The sequence below is a fragment of the Oncorhynchus kisutch genome, linkage group LG15 (genome assembly GCF_002021735.2).
Source record: "Oncorhynchus kisutch isolate 150728-3 linkage group LG15, Okis_V2, whole genome shotgun sequence".
Lineage (NCBI taxonomy): Eukaryota > Metazoa > Chordata > Actinopteri > Salmoniformes > Salmonidae > Oncorhynchus > Oncorhynchus kisutch.
The window spans coordinates 60,912,219-60,934,300 of record NC_034188.2 but is presented as its reverse complement, the minus strand read 5'-3'; the positions used below and the strand labels follow the sequence as shown (position 1 = coordinate 60,934,300).

The 22,082-nt window shown below is 44.5% G+C and overlaps 4 protein-coding genes and 4 non-coding genes across 10 annotated transcripts; 6 read left to right on the top strand and 2 right to left on the bottom strand.

The window, feature by feature from the left end:
- The first annotated feature begins 1,250 nt into the window (after positions 1–1,250).
- On the top strand, positions 1,251–4,427 carry LOC109904818 (mth938 domain-containing protein-like). The gene is made up of 3 exons (XM_020501949.1): positions 1,251–1,322; positions 1,428–1,523; positions 4,320–4,427. The coding sequence occupies exons 1-3, from the start codon at positions 1,251–1,253 to the stop codon at positions 4,425–4,427; spliced, it is 276 nt and encodes a 91-aa protein (XP_020357538.1).
- LOC109904816 (integrator complex subunit 4-like protein 2) lies at positions 4,222–10,179 on the bottom strand (the record flags this gene model as incomplete). Its single annotated transcript, XM_031790691.1, is given in 14 exon segments — positions 4,222–5,041; positions 5,176–5,275; positions 5,607–5,746; positions 5,914–5,971; positions 6,232–6,489; positions 7,227–7,320; positions 7,399–7,556; positions 7,637–7,949; positions 8,084–8,226; positions 8,422–8,585; positions 8,588–8,623; positions 8,799–8,973; positions 9,871–9,942; positions 10,054–10,179. Coding segments are annotated over 7 exon segments (882 nt in total), but the record flags the coding sequence as incomplete, so codon positions are not given.
- Positions 10,085–14,009, bottom strand: LOC109905624 (integrator complex subunit 4-like). Of its 3 annotated transcripts, none has more exons than XM_020503111.2 (6): positions 13,786–14,009; positions 13,248–13,296; positions 13,102–13,185; positions 12,139–12,270; positions 11,851–11,951; positions 10,085–10,197 (listed from the first exon to the last, which is right to left on the bottom strand). In XM_020503111.2, the coding sequence occupies exons 1-6, from the start codon at positions 13,837–13,839 to the stop codon at positions 10,180–10,182; spliced, it is 438 nt and encodes a 145-aa protein (XP_020358700.1). In that variant the 5' UTR covers positions 13,840–14,009; the 3' UTR covers positions 10,085–10,179. The 3 variants fall into 3 exon arrangements, with proteins under 3 accessions (XP_020358700.1, XP_020358699.1, XP_031646550.1); XM_020503110.2 differs by having other exon boundaries at positions 10,179–10,299; positions 13,786–13,954; XM_031790690.1 differs by lacking the exon at positions 12,139–12,270 and having other exon boundaries at positions 10,179–10,299; positions 13,786–13,954.
- LOC109905623 (40S ribosomal protein S3) lies at positions 13,933–20,535 on the top strand. The gene is made up of 7 exons (XM_020503108.2): positions 13,933–14,037; positions 14,522–14,652; positions 17,216–17,309; positions 18,060–18,154; positions 18,759–18,946; positions 19,479–19,682; positions 20,461–20,535. Exons 1-6 carry the CDS (start codon positions 14,008–14,010, stop codon positions 19,676–19,678), a joined length of 738 nt encoding a protein of 245 aa, XP_020358697.1. The 5' UTR covers positions 13,933–14,007; the 3' UTR covers positions 19,679–19,682; positions 20,461–20,535.
- On the top strand, positions 17,622–17,769 carry LOC116353737 (small nucleolar RNA SNORD15). Its single transcript, XR_004203234.1, has one exon. It is a non-coding gene; the product is annotated as a small nucleolar RNA SNORD15 (small nucleolar RNA).
- On the top strand, positions 18,430–18,576 carry LOC116353738 (small nucleolar RNA SNORD15). Its single transcript, XR_004203235.1, has one exon. It is a non-coding gene; the product is annotated as a small nucleolar RNA SNORD15 (small nucleolar RNA).
- Positions 19,164–19,311, top strand: LOC116353739 (small nucleolar RNA SNORD15). The gene has a single exon (XR_004203236.1). It is a non-coding gene; the product is annotated as a small nucleolar RNA SNORD15 (small nucleolar RNA).
- On the top strand, positions 20,018–20,164 carry LOC116353752 (small nucleolar RNA SNORD15). The gene has a single exon (XR_004203249.1). It is a non-coding gene; the product is annotated as a small nucleolar RNA SNORD15 (small nucleolar RNA).
- Positions 20,536–22,082: the final 1,547 nt, after the last annotated feature.

Genomic DNA, 22,082 nt, shown 5'->3' with positions numbered 1-22,082 from the left:
GTATAAAATACGTGGTTATTGGATGAACTCGGTGGGACAAACAGCTCTTGCTTCAAACGTTGAGTTAATACATTTATCCATTAGCCAGTCCACATTTTATCATGGCCACTTTCAGCAGGAGACAACGTTGGCCAACGTTCAGATATCTATGATATAGAACATATATACTTCTCTGGTATATGTAATAAGCGATCACATCAGCTCGAGTCATGACATTTCTGTCTGCAAAGTTCCACAACGCTGCAGCATCAGCAACTTGACAACGATTCGGTACACACCCACCCCTTCACGGAAGTAGCAGTCAGGCCACAACAATGAGGCAGATATTTCCCTGGATGGTTAAATGTGAAGCATCCGCTTGGTGATTCCACGCACTACCAAATATGGTTGCGAGAGGAAGCCCAATGCCGGGGAGTGGGAGAAGATGGATTTTGGCCGAAATTCTGCAAATGTTCTCATCGATGAAACATTTGATCTCATTACGGTTTTATGAACAGAGTGGACTACGGTTTTTAAACTTTACCCTTTGCAAAAGTTTTTTTTAAAATCGCGTTTAGAAGGAGTGCAAATGCGGAAATATGCAGATGCTAGAACGCGCCAATAAGATCTCGCAAGCTCGTGCTTGGCTCTGCCCCCCTCCTTGCTTGTTCTGCCCACTATGGTTTATTTGTTCCCATTGGAAACGACATGCTTTGGTTAAGGTATAAAACTCTTTAGTCAGGTTGGGAGGGAACGAGAACTAGTAAGGAAAAGTAGCAATCACGCCTGACGGACATAAAATTAATACCAACAGAAACCTGTAGTAAATGATAGCAAAGTGACATCTGAGCGATACGTTCGTCTATTTGTTAGGGTTTTTAAACTTGTTTGCGTGCACTTGCTACAGTTCACCAGTTTGTTTACATGGTCACGTGAACAGATACGATCTAATAGTTCATAGGGATTCAACTTTAGAAATGTTTCTCACTAGATATGCTTATGTTTTATTAGAATACTTTATATATCCATATTTCTTGCAGCATTGCTCTCAAGTTGACAACCCGTCTGAAAGATTGGATTGGAGATGTTCGAGCAGGGCAGCCCCTGTGAGCCATGGATAGTACCCTCCGGTTCCTGGCTTATTCCCCAGCAGATGTTTCTGTTGGGATTCAAAACCGGCAAGCCTCCTGTTGCTAGGCCACTTTTTAGATTAAAAACGCTGCATTTGTTTCCAAATGTGCCTACAGCACCTGAGACACAACACATGCCCTATGTCGTCACCAGAGATCGCTTCCCTTTCCTGTAGACACATGAAGGTGAAGGGCTGCTCCTCTTCCTACAAGGTGTGGCTTCTAGGACGGACAGCACATAGAGATGGACATGGGCTGCACCTTATTTGATGATAATGTCACTACACACAATAATGTCACTACACACTTTGTGTGTAGCATCACCCTGGAGTGCAGCCTGCAGATCTGGAGGAGGTACTTCAGAAGGGGGTGGAGACGCTGGTCATCGGGCAGGGCATGAGTGAGGCACTGCAGGTATGTCCCATACACACAGACTTTCCCTAGCCATACACATTTACCCCAAAAATGTTTATTATATTGACAAGATATTAGAATGACCAATCTAACAATGGAAATAAATGTCCTCAAAGATGGAAGGTAGGTGGAACTATTCTAACCAATGAGAGCGCAGATACGTGTGAATAATAGCCCATAGAGATATATAGAGGACTTATCTTTGTTTCTGTGCCATTATAGCATCTGACAGCAATAGACATTGCCTCAATGGCAATCTCCTTTATAAAGTAGTACAATATGTTTCTTCATTGACAGATTTTTTTTCCCCAACTCATAGGAATCCCCACCCAGTTGACTACTTTAACATGTTGGAAGCCTTCAAATGGCAATGTCCATGCTAAAATGGATTAAATCCATGATGAGTCCTCTTGGGTCCTTTTGGGTAAGTTGCCGATATGCCACAGGCGTCCACTTATCACTGCATTCGTAACAACCTAAACATTACAAAAATGACTTACAATCAAATAAGCCTCACGTGGCAAATGAGCAATTCCATTTTTTGTTGACCAAATTCAAAACTCATTGACCTCCATACAAAAATTCCCCACTTCTTGGGCTTATTTGGACGACTGTACGTACATACCCCAACCAGAAGCCATGGATTACAGGCAACATTCGCACTGAGCTAAAGGCTAGAACTGCCGCTTTCAAGTAGCGGGACTCTAATCCGGAAGCTTATAAGAAATCCCGCTATGCCCTCCGACGGACCATCAAACAGGCAAAGCATCAATACAAGACTAAGATCGAATCGTACTACACCGGCTCCGACGCCAGTCGGATGTGGTAGGGCTTGCAAACTATTACAGACTACAAAAGGGAAGCACAGCCGAGAGTTGCCCATTGACACGAGCCTACCAGACGAGCTAAATAACTTCTAGGCAAGTAACACTGAAACATGCATGAAAGCACCAGCTGTTCTGGACAACTGTGTGATCACGCTCTCCGCAGCCGATGTGAGTAAGACCTTTAAACAGGTCAGGGGTGTGTCTATTCACAAGGCCGCAGGGCCAGATGGGTTACCAGGATGTGTACTCTGAGCATGCGCTGACCAACTGGCAAGTGTCTTCACTGACATTTTCAACCTCTCCCTGTCTGTAATACCAACATGTTTCAAGCAGACCACCATAGTCCCTGTGCCCAAGAACACTAAAGTAACCTACCTAAATGACTATCGACCCGTAGCACTCACGTTTGTAGCCATGAAATGCTTTGAAAAGGCTGGTCATGGCTCACATCACCACCATTATCCCAGAAACCCTAGACCCTCTCCAATTTGCATATCGCACCAACAGATCCACAGATGATGCCATCTCTATTGCACTCCACACTGCCCTTTCACACCTGGATAAAAGGAACACCTATGTGAGAATGCTATTCATTGACTATAGCTCAGAGTTCAACGCCATAGTGCCCTGAAAGCTCATCACTAAGCTAAGGACCCTGGGACTAAACACCTCTCTCTGCAACTGGATCCTGATTGCACGGCCAGGCACGACTCCAACACCATCATTAAGTTTGCCAATGACACAACAGTGGTAGGCCTGATCACCAACAATGATGAGACAGCCTATAGGGAGGTCATAGACCTGACCTTGTGGTGCAAGGACAACAACCTCTCCCTCAACGTGATCAAGACAAAGGAGATGATTGTGGACTACAGGAAAAGGAGGACCGAGCACCCCCATTCTTATCGACTGGGCTGTAGTGGAGCAAGTGGAGAGCTTCAAGTTCATTGGTGTCCACATCACCAGCAAACTAACATGGTCCAAGCACCCCAAGACAGTTGTGAAGAGGGCACGACAAAACCTATTCCCCCTCAGGAGACTGAAAAGATTTTGCATGGGTCCTCAGATCCTCAAAAGGTTTTACAGCTGCACCATCGAGAGCATCCTGACGGGTTGCATCACTGCCTGGTATGGCAACTGCTCGGCCTCCGGCTGCGGTACATCACCGGGGTCAAGCTTCCTGCCACCCAGGACTTCTATACCAGGTGGTGTCAGAGGAAGGCCCTAAAAATGGTCAGACTCCAGCCACCCTAGTCATAGACTGTTCTTTCTGCTACCACACGGCAAGCGGTACCGGAGTGCCAAGTCTAGGTCCAAGAGGCTTCTAAATAGCTTCTACCCCCAAGCCATAAGACTCCTGAACAGCTAGTCAAATGTCAACCCAGACTATTTGCATTGCCCTTCCCCCACACCCTCTTCTACGCTGCTGATACTCTATCTATGCAGTCACTTTAATAACTCTACCTACATGTGCATATTACCTCAATTACCTCGACACCAGTGCCCCCGCACATTGACTCTGTACCTGTACCTCCTGTATATAGACCCGCTGTTGTTATTTGCTGCTCATCTCTTACTTTTTTTGGGGGGGGGGGTTTCTTAAAACTGCATTGTTGGTTAAGGGCTTGTAAGCATTTCACTGTAAGGTGTAACCTGTTGTATTCGGCGCATGTGAAGACACAATTGTTTTTATTTGATTTAACTTTCAAAATACAGAAATCATCCCCGCAGCAAAATATGATACAAATTGCATCATAAGGGAATTATTTATGTATTTGGAAATGTTACGTATCTTGATTTTTTTTTCTCGCTTGTCAGCAATCAAGTTGAGACTATGTCAACAATGGATTAATGAAACAAAAACAAAATGATAGTTTTCGGGTGGAATTTGTCTTTTAAAGTCAGCTGCAATGTTGAACACGCTCTCTTTAAAAAGGTCCCTTCCTCAACTGTGGACTTCGTGTGACAGAGAGGAGTGGAACTGAGGGTGCTGCAGACCGTGAAGGCCATCACAGAATACAACAACCTGGTTGGCCAGGGAGCCAAGGTGGGTGGCGTCTTCCCCTCTACCTGCTGATGAAATCATACCATCTGGTTTCATTTATTGTCATTCAAAAAAAGTTTGTCCTTAACTATAGCAACTAGGAATAGCAACACATAGATCAGACAGGTGACCTCAGTGATACTCTGGCTTAGTCTCGTGCGGAATTCCAAATGGCACCCTATTCCCTTTACAGTAGTCAAAAGTAGTGCACTATATATGGAATAGGGACCTATTTGGGACGCATTCTCATTCTAGTTGAGAATAAAGGCCAGTCAGCTAGTCAGCCAGCCACTAACAAATATATTGTTTTGTAAAAATGAACACAGTAAGGAAGGACCAGCTTTGAGGTCTGCACCAATGGCTGAGGAGAAGCAGGTCAGGGGTGGGAGAGGGAGAAGACAACAGACAAGATAGAAAAGACTAGAGGAAGAGGATAGGGAAAGGGAGATGGATGTTTAAAGAGGTGTGTTTGTCAGCGGCAGGCAGGTTTGGGCATGATGAAGACCTTGACAGGTTTGCTGAAGGGAATGGTTCCCTCAGTGGCACCCTCTGCTGGCTGGAGGCCTTCAATGCTGCTGTCGCTCCACGCTGTCTTAGAGACAAGATGAGCTGTAGGCCAGCAGCAGCCTCACTTCGATCTAATACACCTTTGAGAGAAAGATAGAGAGAAAGGGCCGGGGTAAATTTGTGTCCTCACCCGTCCATGCAGAGTGAGACAGGTAAAATGCGTGTGGGTGTGCCCCCACTAGTCCATGTGCTGTGAGACAGTGTGTGTCCTCACCAGTCCATGCGCAGTGAGACAAGTAGACCTGTGTGATGAGGCGGTGGCGGTGTGGTCCAGGACTCCTGAAGTCTCCAGGTTTAGGCTGAATCACATGAGACTGTGTGTGTGTGTGTGTGTGTAAGACAAAGCAAACTATTACAACTGGGACCAACACTTCATCCATGAGCAGGAGAGAGGAGATGGCACAGGTTATATACCGCTAGGGTCCTGAACAAAGGCTCCATTCTGATTCTCTACCCTTCACCCAGAAATGTGCATGTACGTTGGATTGGTGCAAGCATGGCTGGAGGGAGTTAACACCATATTCCAGGTAATTCCTTTTAAATCCATGAGGGTGAGTGTATGAGTGCACATTTTAGGAGAAGTTTGGAGAATCGGAACGCAGCCACGGGTTGTGTACCAGAGACCTTATATAACAGGTTGTGTACCTGTACTTTGTGTTGTGGGGGTCTTGTTCGTGCTCCAGCGTAGCGTCGATGTCTAGCGCCACCACCAGGCCAGAGGTGAAACGCAGCGGGTTGTCAGACTCTCCTGTCGGCTCAATGATGGTCGCTGATGCACGCTGGACCTGCCAACCAATACAAACCACACTTGGGTCAAATACCTGTGTGTGTATGTATGTGTTCTGTGTACCTGTTTAGGAAATTGAAGTTTTAAGAAGCCACTCTGTCTCAGTGTGGTCTGAAGAATCTTGACCAGTTCTCCAGGCTTGCAGGCCGACAGCCTGGGACTCACATCCAACAGCTTCCCCACAAAACTTTCCTGGAGGTGGGGCAGCTCCACCACAAACAGCCTGGAGGCATAGAGGTTAGGATTCATCAGAATACCAAAAGAAAAGGGTGTGCTTTCTGCAAGGTCAATGTTGCCACCATGTGGCGATAAATTAAAACAACAATTCAGTTGCCCAATTAATTACAAATGCATCAGTTCCTGCTTCTTTTATAGGACAAATATTCTGTCTTTTTTGTTTTCAACGATATCAAATGTTTATGAAATAAAATAGATAAAATAATTGGTAGATGAAATGATGATAAAAAAAAAGAGATAATATACCTCAAAGGATTCCACCTCCTGAAGGAACTTCTCACAGACACTGATGAGAGGTTCTACTCTGCAGAGATGAGAGGGGTTGAGCTGCTTGACAGTTATAGACATGGACGGTGTTTGTGTGTGTACTAACCCTCGCCTAGTACGGGCAGTCAGAACTCGCTGTAAGGCCTTAGCCTGTAGTCTGACATGGTGTATGGTGGCCACCTGTCTGTTCTCCAGACCATTATATAGGAACACCAGTTTATACGTCTCCTCCAGCATCTACAAACACACACACACACACACACACACACACACACACACACAACATGACATTATATACACAAAGTTCTGCATATCACATTACTGTCTAGGGTTAACGCCACCGGCTGAAGACACATACACACTGAGTTTACAAAACACTTGCTCTTTCCTTGACAGACTGACCAGGTGACCCTTGTTGATGTCACTTGTTAAATCCACTTCAATCAGTGTAGATGAAGGGGAGGAGACAGGTTAAAGAAGGATTGTTAAGCCTTGAGACAATTGAGATATGGATTGTGTATGTGTGCCTTTCAGATGGTGAATGGGGAAGACAAAAGATGTGTCTTTAAACGGGATATGGTAGTAAGTGCCAGGTTCACCGGTTTGTGTGTGTCAAGAACGGCAACGCTGCTGGGTTTTTCACACTCAACAGTTTCCTGTGTGTATCTAGAATGGTTCACCACCCAAAGGACATCCAGCCAACTTGACAACTGTGGGACACATTGGAGTCAACATGGGCTAACATCCCTGTGGAACGCTTTCGACACCTTGTAGAGTCCATGCCCAATGAATTGAGGCTGTTCTGAGGGCAAAAGGGGATGCAACTCAATATTAGGAAGGTGTTCCTAATGCTTTGTACACTCAGTGTATGTGCTCCTCTTCCCACTGGAGACCGGGGTTCAATCCCCCTTCTACCCATATCGCCCAACTGCCTGTATCCCTTCCATTTCAAATCTGTCTACCCAGAGAGACACCTTGGTGAGCAGTAGTTGGCAGCGGAGGTAGGTGGCAAAAAAGTCAGCAGCCCCTGTCAGCTCTGTCTGTAGCTCCCCCAGTCTCTGTAGATCTCTGAGACACACACACACAAAAGTCACTTCAAAATGTGTTTTTAATGATTTGATAGTATGTGTGTGTGTGTATATGTACCTGATAGTCAAGTTTAGCAGGTCCTGAGCCCCGGGGTCCTGTAGGTTTTGTATGGTGCTAACTCTGCTCAGACTCTGTTGGAGGAACAGTTGAGCAGACTCCACACTCCTGGAACCTTCTATACCACTCCCACCTGGGGCCTGCTTCCTCCCTGGTAACTACACACACACATACATTACAACACAGTGGGTCTCAGCATGGGTCTACTGTCTGAAAGGGGTGTGTGTGTGTGTCTTACCCTGAGAGGAGGTACTAGGTGAGAGAGGCTGTCCCGTAGGCAGGTGTAATGTCTAAAGGTGTGGTCTGAGAACAGAGCTGTCATGGTGGGACAAGACTGAGCTGCGTTGAACACCAGCACCAACACTGCAATATCTGTTACGCTAGGTCAGGACCACACAATAGGTATAGGGGTGTGTGTGTGTGTGTGTAGGATACAGGCAGGGCCGTCCATGTCTGGTTCAGGGGTGTGGAAGTAAGGGTGAGTACTGAGCAGCTCTGGAACCAGCGGTAATACCAGGGTAGGATGACGACAACCTAGAAACTTTAGACACCTAGAGAGATTGAGAGGGGGAGAGATGAAGAGGAAGATAGCAATGAAGATAAAGAGACAGAAAGAGAGAGTGTTGACTTGTAAAAGCTTTTTATTGAATCACTTGCAAATTGACACACACACACACAGGCTTACTTCCAGACAGAGTTGCGGTCAGTGGGGTACTTGGTGAGATTTTTCAGCAGCTCCAGCAGAGCCAGTTGGATACACTCTTTAGTCGACACATTGGTGAAACACAGCAACTCATGTAGCGCCTCTCTGATGTCACGAGACGAGTCCTACGCAGGTTACACATTTCAATTGTTTATTATTATCCATAAAAATAAAAATGTATCATTTAGAAATGTTCTTCTTTCACCTTGTAAGTGTGAAAAGTATGTGTGTGCGCATGCGTGTGTGTGTTGGTGCGTGCATGTGAGAATCTGCGTGTGTGTGTATGTATGTCTCCATATCTGTGTTGGTGTGTGTATTACCTCTAGTACAGCCAGTACAGTATCCAGCTGGTCTTCTCTCAGGGTGTTAGTAGAGATCTGTCTGAGGACGTGGATGGACTGCAGCCTGACCGCCTCAATCTCATCGTTAAACATGTCAACCAGGAAGTCCAGGCACATCTCAGCAAAGCTGGCAGATGATTGGGGAGAGCAGAGAAGGCATCCACAGCAGCAATACGCACCTCTACAGATAAAAAACACACAGGCACATTATCATTTACACACACACACACACAACACTCTCTCTCCCTCTAACAGCCTTTACATGGGAGAAAATTAAATAAACATTACACCACACACAGAGGCATCCCCCAAACACAAACACTGACACACACCCTTGCCGATACACACGCACTTACCGTACATCTCGTCCTCCAGTCCGTGTACAAAGGCTCCGCAGGCCCCGGAGGCGATCAGGTTGACAGCGGAGGTGTCCACCTTCTCCTTGGGAGCATCATCAGCCCATTTCCTCCCCGAGGAGAACTCACCAGACGCATAGAGCTCCTTGGCCCGCTCATGAGCAGTACGTTTCCTCTGAAATATAGATAACACACACGTACATATATATTATAAACGCAGCAAAAAAAGAAATGTCCTCTCACTGTCAACTGCATTTATTTTCAGAATTTCACATTGAGATGCAAATATGAGTCACTTTGTAACCTGGACCATTACAGTAGTGAGTTCTTGTGCAGCTTGTTGTTTGCTCTTTGCATGCACATATATCACTGTATCATCTGCATACATTTGAACTTCAGACCCAGTACAGACAGAAGGCAGATCATTAATGTACAGGCTGAACAGGAGGGGCCCCAGTATTGACCCTGGGGCACACCCACATCATAGCTAAGAGTGGGCGACAGCTCATTGCTCACTCTGACACACTGAGTTCTGCCTTCAAGGTATGATTTCATCCATCTCAAGGCATCGGGGGAAAAGTTGAACTTGGACAATTTTGAGATGAGAATCTCATGGTTAACAGTATCAAAAGCCTTCCTTAGGTCCAGAAACACAGCCCCAACAACGCCCCCTTTGTCCATCTTGGACTTCACATTTGGTGGATAAATTATCTTGACAAAGGAGAAATGCTTTAACAGGTATGTAAACAAACTTGTGCACATTTCTTTTGAGAAATAAGCTTTGTGCATATATATGGAATAGTTCTGGGATCTTATATGTCAGCTCATGAAACATTGAACGGACTGTTTATTTTTTTCAGTGTAGATGACAATATGTATAGATCACACTACATACAGATTACATTACATACAGTATATACTGTATTACATTACATCTAGATTACAAAGAGCTCCTTGGCCTTCTTGTGAGCCGTATATTTCCTCTGAAATATACGTTATTAGAAATAAATGACAAATAAAATGCTGTATGCTTCCTCTGAAGAGACATTTTACACACACACACTGTACGTACCCTGAGGTCTGACATCAGTTTCTTGTCCAGAGTCTGCTCAAGGAAGTGAGGACTGACTTGCAACATGTTACTCTGAGGAAGAGAGGAGAGGGATGAGAGGAGTGGGAGGAAAGGAGAGCCATGACTATCTGAAAAGTAAGATGTGAAAGAATGGTTTGTGTGTGTGTGTGTGTGTACACTCACCAGTGTTTTGGCGGCCTGCACCCTGACTACCCAGGATCCATCAGAGACCACGTGACTGATCTTCCTAAACGAGTCGTCGACCAGGCGGACTTTCTCATTGGACGACGGGATAGGCAGATGACACCTTTAGTCACCATCGCACAGCTGTTTTCATCAGTGAGTTTGTGTTCAGTGTGTAGTGTTGGGCTTGTCTGACATTGCAGCCAACATTTCAGGCGACTGCTGACTGACTGATCTACAAATTGACTTACATCACAAATAAGCACTCATTATTATTTGTAGATCAGCCTGTCAGTCACAATTTACCCACAATACATCATGGATTTGGTGCTCTTATCTACTTTGTGCATAACACAAGTAATTTTCCCAGCAATTGTTTACAGACAGATTATTTCACTGTATCACAATTCCAGTGGGTCAGAAGTTTACATACACTAAGTTGACTGTGCCTTTAAACAGCCTGGACAATTCTAGAACATTATGTCATGGCTTTAGATGCTTCTGATAGGCTCATTTACATAATTTGAGCCAATTGGAGGTGTACCTGTGGATGTATTTCAAGGCCTACCTTCAAACTCAGTGCCTCTATGCTTGGCATAATGGGAAAATCAAAAGAAATCAGCCAAGAACCCAGAAAATAAATTGTAGACCTCCACAAGTCTGGTTCATCCTTGGGAGAAATCTGTTCATCTCTACAAACAATAGTACGCAAGTATAAACACCAAGGGACCACACAGCTGTCAAACCGCTCAGGAAGGAGACGCTTTCTGTCTCCTAGAGATGAACGTACTTTGGTGCGAAAAGTGCGAATCAATCCCAGAACAACAGCAAAGGACCTTGTGAAGATGCTGGAGGATACCGGTACAAAAGTATCTATATCCACAGTAAAACAAGTCCTATATCAACATAACCTGAAAGGCCACTCAGCAAGGAAGAAGCCACTGCTCAAAAACCACCATAAAAAAGCCAGACTACGGTTTGCAACTGCATACGAGGACAAAGACTGTACTTTTTGGAGCAATGTCTTTTGGTCTGATGAAACAAAAATAGAACTGTTTGGCCATAATGACCATTGTTATGTTTGGAGGAAAAAGGGGGAGGCTTGCAAGCCGAAGAACACCATCCCAACCGTGAAGCACGGGGGTGGCAGCATCATGTTGTGGGGGTGCTTTGCTGCAGGAGGGACTTGTGCACTTCAGAAAATAGATGGCATCATGAGGAAGCAAAATTGTGTGGATATATTGAAGCAACATCTCAAGACATCAGTCAGGAAGTTAAAGCTTGGTTGCAAATGGGTCTTCCAAGTGGACAATGACCCCAAGCATACTTCCAAAGTTGTGGCAAAATGGCTTGCCCCATTTGTGGGCAGAACTGAAAAAGTGTGTGCGAGCAAGGAGGCCTACAAACCTGACTCAGTTACACCAGCTCGGTCAGGAGGAATGGGCCAAAATTCCCCCGAGTTATTGTGGGAAGCTTGTGGAAGGCTACCCGAAAACAGTTGACCCAAGTTAAACAATTTAAAGGCAATGCTACCAAATACTAATTGAGTGCATGTAAACTTCTGACCCACTGGGAATGTGATGAAAGAAATAAAAGCTGAAATAAATCCCTCTCTACTATTATTCTGACATTTCACATTCTTAAAATACAGCGGTAATACTAACTGACCTAAAACAGGGAATTTTTTACTAGGTTTAGTGACAAACTGAGTTTAAATGTATTTGGCTAAGGTGTATATAAACTTCCGACTTCAACTGTATGTATATTGGGACATAACAGGAGCAAGTGAGGTCATACCATGGCTTTGATGGCCGCCGTGCGCACCCTTGGGTCCTGGTTGGAAAAGTAGTCACTGATGACACTCTGTGCATCTCTCACACACACTCCGCCAGACACCCCTGGAAGGGAGAGTGGAAAATAGTCACTGATAACACACTACTTGTGCACATCCCACACACATCTCTCACAGACATGGTGATGTGATGAGGGGACTAGTCTGGTTAAATTAAGTATAAACATGTAATGCAGTGAATATTTTTTGTTGTTGACTCAACTACCCTGGTTAAAGCAAATAAATATACACACCTGAAGCACCGCCCCCAATCATAGCTGGAACCAATACCTGTCCGTCTTTATTTAGGGGCGTGTCCACATTTCCCAGGCAACTCAGGAGTTGCAGGCATTTATTCCTCACGCTAAATATGTGTCTGACAGGTGCTGAGAGAGGAGGATGAGCAAGAGGGATGAGAGAGATCGATGCGAGAGGGGCGGATGAGTGAGAGGGATGAAAAAGAGGTATGAGAGAGATTCAGGAGCAAGAGACAGGAGCAAGGTGAGGGAAAGAAGGGATGGAAGAAGGAGAGGCAGAAAGGATAAAAGTAGAAGGGGAGAAAGGAGGGACCATGGAAGGAGGGGAGAGGATAGCTGCTCTTGGCAACGCGGGCCTATTTCCATACACTAGCGTTGCTTTCAATTGTATTGGGTTGCACAAAAACAGTTTGCGGGAAGCCAGAATTTAAATACAATTCCATTTCTACTTACTGTGCCGGTGGGCAGGAAGGTTGGTCATTATGACAGGGGGAATTTGACAAAATATCTAAAAGATTGTATTACTAAACAGACTTTCCAAACGTGGGTCTGTTGAAGACCCACTTCTAATCTGCATTTCTCATGTCAAAATAAAAGTCCCCCACAAGTTATTCCTTTTTTGTCCACATATGGCGCATGTGCAGGACTTTTATTTTGACATAAGGTAAGCAGAGAGTATGTTGGAACAGTACGTTGAGATTATATTTTATTGAACTTCTGTCTTTCCGCTGACTGTTTTTGTGCAACCCAATACAACTGAAAGCAACGCTAGTGTATGTAAATACACCCACATTGCTAAGAGCAGCTAGGGATAGGAGGGCTGCTTTACTTTGTAATAGTGTCCCAGGAGGAAGAGAAGGGAGAGAGATGAAGGATAGATAGAAAGAGAAAAGAAAGGACAGAAGGAGAAGATGGAGGGATGGAAGGAGAGATGAAATGATTAAAGCCAAGACACCATACCTTGTAGTAGTGTTCCAGCAGTATGCGTACCACCCCTTCCACACTCTCTGCCTCCACGGAGCTGCGGGCAAAGTGCAGCAGGTACTACAAGGCATCAGTGGGGTTGGGGGCCTTACACAGGTCAATGTGCAGCGCTGCAGACTTACTTGGTTTGGTCAGACGGAGCTTCTTGGCTGGAGCCTCCTCTTGGGGAAGCTGTTGATCAACAGAGACAATTGATTACCTTTTCTTTTTCATTTTGTGATATGAGATGATACGGATCTGGATAGCAAAACGGCATATCTAAAGCTGTAGGGATCGAACTATAGCTAAGATCTAGACAAAGCTAGCCCAGATCGATTTGTGCTCTTCCCCACTATATTGCTGTCCTTTGCATGATCATAACAGAAACAGACTGGCACTCAGGCTAGAACAAGATTGCAATTGTACACCAGCCAGCATAACTAGCTACCACTGGCCATTTGCTCAGATCCCTGTGACCCAGCTTTTCTATGAGGCCAATATAATATCTATATCTAGCTAAAGTTAATAAAAGAGGATGCCTGATGTTATCAACAACTCGTTACGAGCTACGAAACACTCAGACGCAATCTAACGTTAGCTAGCTGGCTTGCTATTATTGAAAGAACAACGTTGGTTAAAGGTGAATGTTTCGTTTTTTTTCCGTAATCATGGTCTACCAACCTGGACAACTTCTGATAATTGTTCGTAAACTCGCTTTTTGAGATGTGCTGCCATTTCCAACGAAGTTAACGTTCGTTGTTTAGCTAACGGTAGCTACTAGTATTATTTTTTTTGAAAGCTCCTAACACATCGTCATCAAGTGTCGACGGAATACGCAATTCTTGGTATAAATATACTTCCGGTTCCTTAACAAATTCTTTCCTGTCAGCGGCCTCCAGTAAGATGGCTGTGCAAATCTCAAAGAAGAGGAAGGTCAGTTCACATTTCGTCTCAAAATGCTCTTTATAGCGGATGCATTTGTAGCAAATTCGGATGCCATGTGTTAGCAGTATGAATACGGAGTTGGTTGTATTATTGATCGGCGTCCTCGTCCCCTAGACTAAAGAGGATTACCACAGATGCTAGCTACGGGTACAGGAATCCTCACTCCGCTAGTGAACGTGTCACGGGTTGCCTTTTATACCGTGCTAGCGAGTAAGCATAACCAGAAAATCACCATTAAAATAATTTAGTTGCAACTCTGATTGTTGAAGTGATGTGTAGATTAGTGGTCAGAGTCTAGTTGGCTAATGTTAAAGTCACACAGGTGGCAGGATACTTTATTTTAACTTTGGCGCTAACGTTACAGTTCGCCAGCTCTGTAACTTGTTAGCCAATGATGCTACCTGATGCACGCTCACTAGTGGCTATGTGACTACAAGCATGTTCCCTACAACTTGGTGTTATCCTTCGTTAGTTTGTCGCGGACGGAATCTTCAAAGCCGAGCTGAACGAGTTCCTGACGCGCGAGCTTGCGGAGGATGGGTATTCCGGTGTGGAGGTGCGTGTGACTCCGACCAGGACCGAGATCATAATCCTGGCCACAAGGTAACGTTACTGGTATGTTGGTAGCTAGTGGTGTTATTCAGGCTTTAAAAGGTTTATTGTTGGTAGTAGAATTAATTTGTGTAAGGGGTGGGATTGGTCGGTATCCAGATTTTTATACCATGCCATGCCGAAATATACTGTATTACCGGTAGTGCACACAAGGGGACAATTTCTCCCCCCAACCGCAAGCCGAAAGTATGTCCCATAATGATTACAAAATGCTAACAAGTACTAAGGAATGCAGGTGCTAAAATAGAACTTGGTTGTATTTCCAAATCAAATTGTCACATGCACCTAATACAACAACCTTACAGTGAAATGCTTACATATGAGCCAACAATGCAGTAATAAAAAATATGGATAAGAAATAAAAGTAAGAGGTAATTAAAGAGCACCAGTAAAATGACAATATACAGGGGGTACAGAGTCTATGTGAGGTGGCTCATTGATAACAGTAGCAGCGGTGTGGGGGGCAATGCAAATAGTATGGGTAACCATTTGATTAGGTGTTCAGGAGTCTTATGGATTGGAGATAGAAGCTCTGACACTGGTATAGAGGTCCTGGATGGCAGGAAGCTTGGCCCCAGTGATGTACTGGACTGTTCACACTTCCCTCTGTAGTGCCCTGCGGACGGAGTCCGAGCTGTTGTCATACCAGGCAGTGATGCAACAAAGTATTGAGAAACTTTTGTTATTGACCAAATACTTATTTTCCACCATAATTTGCAAATAAATTCATAAAAAATCCTACAGTGTGATTTTCTGGATTTCCCCCCCCCCCTCATTTTGTGTACCTATGATAAATTACAGGCCTCGTCTTTTTAAGTGGGAGAACTTGCACAATTGGTGGCTGACTAAATACTTTTTTTTGCCCCACTGTATATTGCATCATCTGTGGATCTGTTGGGTGGTATGCAAATTGGAGTAGGTCTAGGGTTTCTGGGATAATGGTGTTAATGTGAGCCATGACCTGCCTTTCAAAGCACTTCATGGTTACAGACGTGAGTGCTACGGGTCGGTAGTCATTTAGGCAGGTTACCTCAGTGTTCTTGGGCACAGGCACTATGGTGGTCTGCTTAAAACATGGTGGTATTAGACTCGGACAGGGAGAGGTTGAAAGTGTCAGTCAAGACACTTGCTAGTTGGTCAGCGCATGCTCGCAGTACATGTCCTGGTAATCTGTCTGGCTCTGCGGTGAATGTTGACCATATAGACACACCCCATGTCTTTTAATAAAATCAACTATCTACTGAGGTTGTCTGATGCTTTAAGCATGCTGTTTGATTAAATAATTAAGAACCCTGTTCCCGACCATCCTGCTGCCGGCCCCGCAGATTCTGCCATTATGCTCCTGAAGTTGCCGGTAATAGGTCGGCAACCATTTTTATTATGGTCTTTCTCTCAAAATCATCATTTGGTTAATCAAAGTTATATCTAATTGAAATCTAAAAGTAACTTATTGCCAACTATGTTAAAAAGTAGCCTACATAAAGGAAATAAATAAAAACATTACAGAATGCTGGCAGAAAATATCCTATAAATCACATTGGCTATTCATGGCATTTCTGAAAGAACTTGAAACATTGTATCGACTGTTCACCAGAAGGTGCTAGTGGACAGACACCGCTGTAGGCTATTTGTGAAAGGAATAAGAAGTAATCCAGTCGAAACATCATAAAATACCAGATCAGAGCTTTACATTTTTCTCTTTCATGATGAGTGGTTATCAAAAGGGAGAGACCTGTAAATATTTTTCTGATGCAATGAGAATGACAATAGTTCCTCAATGGATTCGAAAACAGATTTAGTTTTGAGGTGAAGAACATTACTTTGAGAAGCTCCGCAGCTCATTAGTGGTGGTGAGTATTTCGGATTGTCTTAACTATCAGACATTCGCAGATGGCCACATTTATGGCCTACATTTCGGCACAGGTCAGGTAGCCTGGGCCTACTTCTATGTGTAATCATGTGCGTGTTCTTACTCGACATTGACAGTAGCGCTTCAAACAAAATACAATAAATTGACAACTTGTGAATGGAATTAAATAAATCATGTTTCTCACAAGTGTAGCATGTTTTGTGAGCTCTGCAAACAACGTGTCAACTCCCATAATGAGAACGATAAACGACTAATAGTTGAATGCATTAACTTAAATCACCATAACCAAACATTTTGGAGTGAGATGTTTCTTGTGCATCTTAGCCACACTCCCCTTCTTGGACAGTGGTATTTTAGTCCACGGAGACATGTGCAAATCAGACTGTCTCGTGTGCAACTGCTCAACACAAAAAATCTTGTTTAGGTGGCGAGTTAGAGATATGGTGGGTTAGGGTTGGTGAAAGTGGTCTGCTTTAGAAAGGGCCATTTTGCCAAAGTGTTCATCATAATGAGAACACTGGCGCCTTCCAGCTACTGTCCTCCACCATTCAAACTAATCTACGTTTACTAACTCAAACATTTTTAAATATTAAAAACCTGTTAAATACGGCTGGAGCTTTCAGAAAGACAAAATACACTGATTGCATACAAAGCACATGTAGAAATGGATTATTGTTGTTTCAGGACCCAGAATGTTCTGGGAGAGAAGGGCCGTCGCATCCGGGAGCTGACCGCTGTTGTTCAGAAGAGGTTTGGCTTCCCCGAGGGCAACGTGGAGGTAATCGCACACTACTGACATGCATCCACCGGACACACTACAGCTGCTTATGTGTAAACATTAGACATACTCCATAACCCCGACATCAAGGAGCTGACAACTGTGGTTCAGAAGAGGTTTGGCTTCTGGAGGACAGAGGAATATGATTGGGAAGTTTAAATTTAAACAAGCGTGAATTCCACATTGGGGATGATTTTAAATGTGTTCATAATCTTACAACAACCAACCTCAAGTGTGTGTCTGAAGGTAGTCTATGACTGGAGAAGCTCTAGCTTTGCCTTTGCACCAGACTGTTAACCAGGAACCACTTTCCTTCAGTGATGATACGATGACGAGTCGGAATGGACACGGTTTGTCTCTGCGGTCACTGGGTCAGGGACACGTTCTGTGTCTCTGGGTTCAGTTCCCCAGAGCAGCGTGTCTCTTCAGTTGAAGACATCGAGGCATTTGTCTGAGAAGGACTCAATCCAGTATAGGAAATGTGTGGATTCAGATGTTTTCTTGGTAGGTAGTGTGGTTGCTAGTTGGGTAAGAAGAAGGTAGTCAGCGACGTATGAAGTAGTCGGCGTTCTAGATACTATTTCCACAACAATTTTAAGAACGTGAATCGTGAGGCTACACTTCTCTGCTGTGATGGTCCCGTGGCGATCACACTGCAGCAGCCACACCAAGCTCTCAAACCTTAGGCTGTGTAGCCTCTCCCGCTCTCTGTATGTGTAGAAGGTTAACTTCCCCACTCTCTCCCTCTAGCTGTATGCTGAGAAGGTTGCAACACGTGGTCTGTGTGCCATTGCTCAGGCTGAATCCCTGCGCTACAAGTTGCTGGGAGGACTGGCTGTACGTAGGTAAGACGAACCCTGGCCTGTGAGCTCTAACATGTTGCACCTAGACACTGCTTCATGGTCAGTTGTGCATTAACCTGTAATGGAGCAGGTTTCACTCTGTAATGGTACAGGTTAGGATTTGGGAAGGTAAGCAGGTTCTATATTTATCTTAGGCAGCCCCTGGTTAGCTTAGCATGCTAACATGAGTGTCTCTAGGAATCCATTGAGCAGAACATACCCCTGCTGTTACAGTCCACTTTCTTGAACTTTCTCATGATATGAAGTAGAATGTCTCCCTTCGGTGATGATACGATGACGAGTCGGAATGGGACAGTCAGTCTCTGCGGTCACTGGGTCAGGGACACGTTCTGTGTCTCTGGGTTCAGTTCCTCAGAGCAGCGTGTCTCTTCAGTTGAAGACATCGAGGCATTTGTCTGAGAAGGGCCAGCAAAAGTGCTCATAATGTTAGATGTGCTCTCATAGTTGCCATGAGTATTAAAACTATTTTCTTTCTCACTTACACCCCCCTCCCCTTCATCCTCTCTCGCCCTCCCCCACCCGCTGCCTTTTCTCCACCTTCACCATCCCTCTTTCCATCCCTTTCCTCCTTCTATCCCTCTTCCAGGGCTTGCTATGGTGTGCTGAGGTTCATCATGGAGAGTGGCTCTAAGGGTTGTGAAGTGGTAGTTTCTGGGAAGCTGAGGGGTCAGAGGGCCAAGTCAATGAAATTTGTTGATGGCCTGATGATCCACAGTGGAGACCCAGTCAACTACTATGTAGACACTGCTGTACGCCACGTCCTGCTCCGACAGGGTGAGTACCAAATCAACCCCTAGACACTACTACCCTACCCCTAAACAGAGAGTCCCAAGTCAACCCCTATACCCCACCTCTAGACAATACTACTAATGGTTAGACGGTGAATACTAAATCAACCCCTATACCCTACCCCTAGATTATTCTGCTCTGTCAAGGTGAGTCATCAACAGTATAATTTTTGGCCTGTTGCTTATGAAGATGAAATGTTTTCCTTCGGTGATGATACGATGACGAGTCGGAATGGACACGGTTTGTCTCTGCGGTCACTGGGTCAGGGACACGTTCTGTTTCTCTGGGTTCAGTTCCCCAGAGCAGCGTTTCTTTTCAATTGAAGACATCGAGGCATTTGTCTGAGAAGGGCCAGGAATTACTAAGTCTATTAAGTCTAGTTATATTATGATCAGCCTCTTTCTTGCTACTCTACACACAGGCTAACCCTCATACTCTATTCTACATGCTTCATGGTTCTGCGTAACTGTTGGGTAGAGGGAACTGATGTGGTCATATATGTGTTTTTGTCTATCAGGTGTGCTGGGCATCAAGGTGAAAATCATGTTACCATGGGACCCCAGTGGTAAGATCGGCCCCAAGAAGCCTCTGCCAGACCATGTGAGCATTGTGGAGCCCAAAGACGAGACTATCCCCTCCACCCCTGTGTCTGAGCAGAAGGGGGCCAAGCCAGAAGCCCCAGCAGCCATGCCACCGACTCCTGTACCCACCGCATAGACAGGTACTATACCCTAACACTAACCCAGCCACCGTATAGTAGACAGGTACTATACCCTAACACTAACCCAGCCACCGTATAGTAGAAATGTACTGTAAATCAGTCTCAACTGGTTTTGCCTCAGGACCCAAATTTAACCAGTGGCTCAAAATTTGCATGGTTGGGGAACACCACAAATGAAATCTGGGAGATCATTTTTAAATCTAGATTGATGAAGTGTTAATTGTGGAGAAGGCTTGTGGTAGTGAAAGGACTCCCCATGATTGTCTGGTTTTAAAATGCTCCCTCAAAGCGTCCATCTCAGAGTGGGATACACAGTTTGTTTAGTTTACGCTTCCCTTCTGTGATGATACGATGACGAGTCTGAATGGGACACAGCCTGTCTGGGGTCACTGGGTCAGGTTCACGTTCTGTGTCTCTGGGTTCAGTTCCCCAGAACAGCGTGTCTCTTCAGTTGAAGACATCGAGGCATTTGTCTGAGAAGGGCTTCCTGAATCTGAATTGATCAAATATGTGTGTCTCAAATGGCACTACATTCCCTTAATTTTGCACTACTTTTGACCAGGACCCATAGGGCTCCGTTCAAAAGCACTACAGTGTATTTGCAATGGGCTGCCATTTGAGTCAGACAATATACTGGTGGCGGAATTGACACTGAGGATGTTTCTAGACTGTTGCGCATTTAGCTAAGCTACTGTATGTTGTGTATAATTCACAAACTGATTCTGGTAGGGTTAGGGATGGTGTCCTAATGTCGGATATTCTGTCTTTTCTTCTCCAGGTGTCAACCATTTGTTCAGATGAAAGCAGGACCCTGCATTTTCTTTCTTTACAAAAATAAAACCTGGAAAATACACCTTGTCTGTCAACTTTCTGTTCCAACTAGAAGAAAAAGAAACTCATTAAGACGAGGTGCTGGCTGGCGGAGTAGAACACCTATTAGGCGAGGTGCTGGCTAGAGGTGCTGGCTAGCGGAGTAGAACACCTATTAGGCGAGGTGCTGGCTAGAGGTGCTGGCTAGCGGAGTGGAACACCTATTTAGGCGAGGTGCTGGCTAGCGGAGTGGAACACCTATTTAGGCGAGGTGCTGGCTAGAGGTGCTGGCTAGCGGAGTGGAACACCTATTAGGCGAGGTGCTGGCTAGTGGAGTAAACTTGAAAATAAAGGAGAGCCGCACACTCTAGGAGCTCAGATGCAAAAATGTAATGTCCAACGTTTCGATAGCCAAGCTGTCTTCATCAGGGTGTAATCAAACACTGCGGGATGACTCGTATAGTGTCAAAAGACACAGGTGTCTGTAATCATGGCCAAGAGTGGCCTAATATTGGTTAATAATCAAATATTAAAATGGCATACAAAGAACAGCATACAAACAACAAATGGATAGCATATGATCAAGTTGACTACAATAGCTTACAAACAATTACAATGGCAAAGTCACAATAATCACAAGAATGGCTTCAGATCAAAGTCTTAAGTTGAGACCGAAGGGAGCAAGGGTCTTTAAATTAAAGATCCAGGCAGCCTCTCGTTTTAACAATAAATTATCAAGGTCACCCCCTCTCCTAGGGAGGGTGACATGTTCGATGCCAATATAACGCAGAGACAAAACCGAGTGGCCTGCCTCCAAGAAGTGGGCCGCAACTGGGTAAGTAAAGTTTTTACACCTAATGGTGCTACGATGCTCTGAGATACGTACTTTTAATTTGAGCTTTGTTTTACCTACATCATTTTTACCACAAGGACAAGTTATAAGATAAATAACTGCCTTAGTGGAGCATGTAATAACACCTTTTATTGGGTGCGATTTCCCTGTTTGTGGGTGTTTGAACAATTCCCTTAATTTGTTCAGAGCACTTTGAATAGCAGGTAGAACGCAAGAATGCGTCTTTTTGCGAGACTGACCTTGAAAAAGGTCATGTTTTGAATTTTCTCAATGGCAATATTAATCTGATCATTCTTGTAGCCCCTCTCCTTGAACTTTCTTTGCGTCTCAGCCAAATTTCTGTCAAATTTTCAAGGGAAGTGGGTGACAACGATCAGCCCTCAACAAACTGTTACGATCAGTAGGCTTCCTGTAAAGGTCAGTGTATAGAACATTGTCTTCACAGAAGATCAAGAAAACTTATTTGATGTGTATCAGATTGCATAGTAAATCTCAGATGCTCAGAACAGGAGTTAAGAAAAGCATGGAACGCCTGGAGCTGTTTTACATCACCCCTCCATAGAACAAAAATATCATCAATGTACCGTTTCCAAATAATGATGTGAGGCAAGAAAACATTTTTGAGAGGATTGAAAATAGGCTGTTTCTCCATGTAAACTACATACAAATTAGCATAGTTAGGAGCCATGGGGGATCCCATAGCAGTACCTTTCGTCTGAATAAAGAAATCATTTAGA

Coding starts and splice junctions, on each gene's coding strand:
- LOC109905624 (XM_020503110.2), bottom strand. CDS start 13,839: ATGGCAGCACATCTCAAAAAGCGAGTTTACGAACAATTATCAGAAGTT. Junction 12,271..13,101: donor TGCTGGAACACTACTACAAG/GTATGGTGTCTT, acceptor CTCCTCTCTCAG/CACCTGTCAGACACATATTT. Junction 10,300..11,850: donor CGGCGGCCATCAAAGCCATG/GTATGACCTCAC, acceptor TTGTGATGTAAG/TCAATTTGTAGATCAGTCAG.
- LOC109905623 (XM_020503108.2), top strand. CDS start 14,008: ATGGCTGTGCAAATCTCAAAGAAGAGGAAG. Junction 17,310..18,059: donor TCCCCGAGGGCAACGTGGAG/GTAATCGCACAC, acceptor CTCTCCCTCTAG/CTGTATGCTGAGAAGGTTGC. Junction 18,947..19,478: donor CCACGTCCTGCTCCGACAGG/GTGAGTACCAAA, acceptor TTTGTCTATCAG/GTGTGCTGGGCATCAAGGTG.
- LOC109904818 (XM_020501949.1), top strand. CDS start 1,251: ATGTCGTCACCAGAGATCGCTTCCCTTTCCTGTAGACACATGAAGGTG. Junction 1,323..1,427: donor GCTGCTCCTCTTCCTACAAG/GTGTGGCTTCTA, acceptor CTTTGTGTGTAG/CATCACCCTGGAGTGCAGCC. Junction 1,524..4,319: donor GCATGAGTGAGGCACTGCAG/GTATGTCCCATA, acceptor TTCGTGTGACAG/AGAGGAGTGGAACTGAGGGT.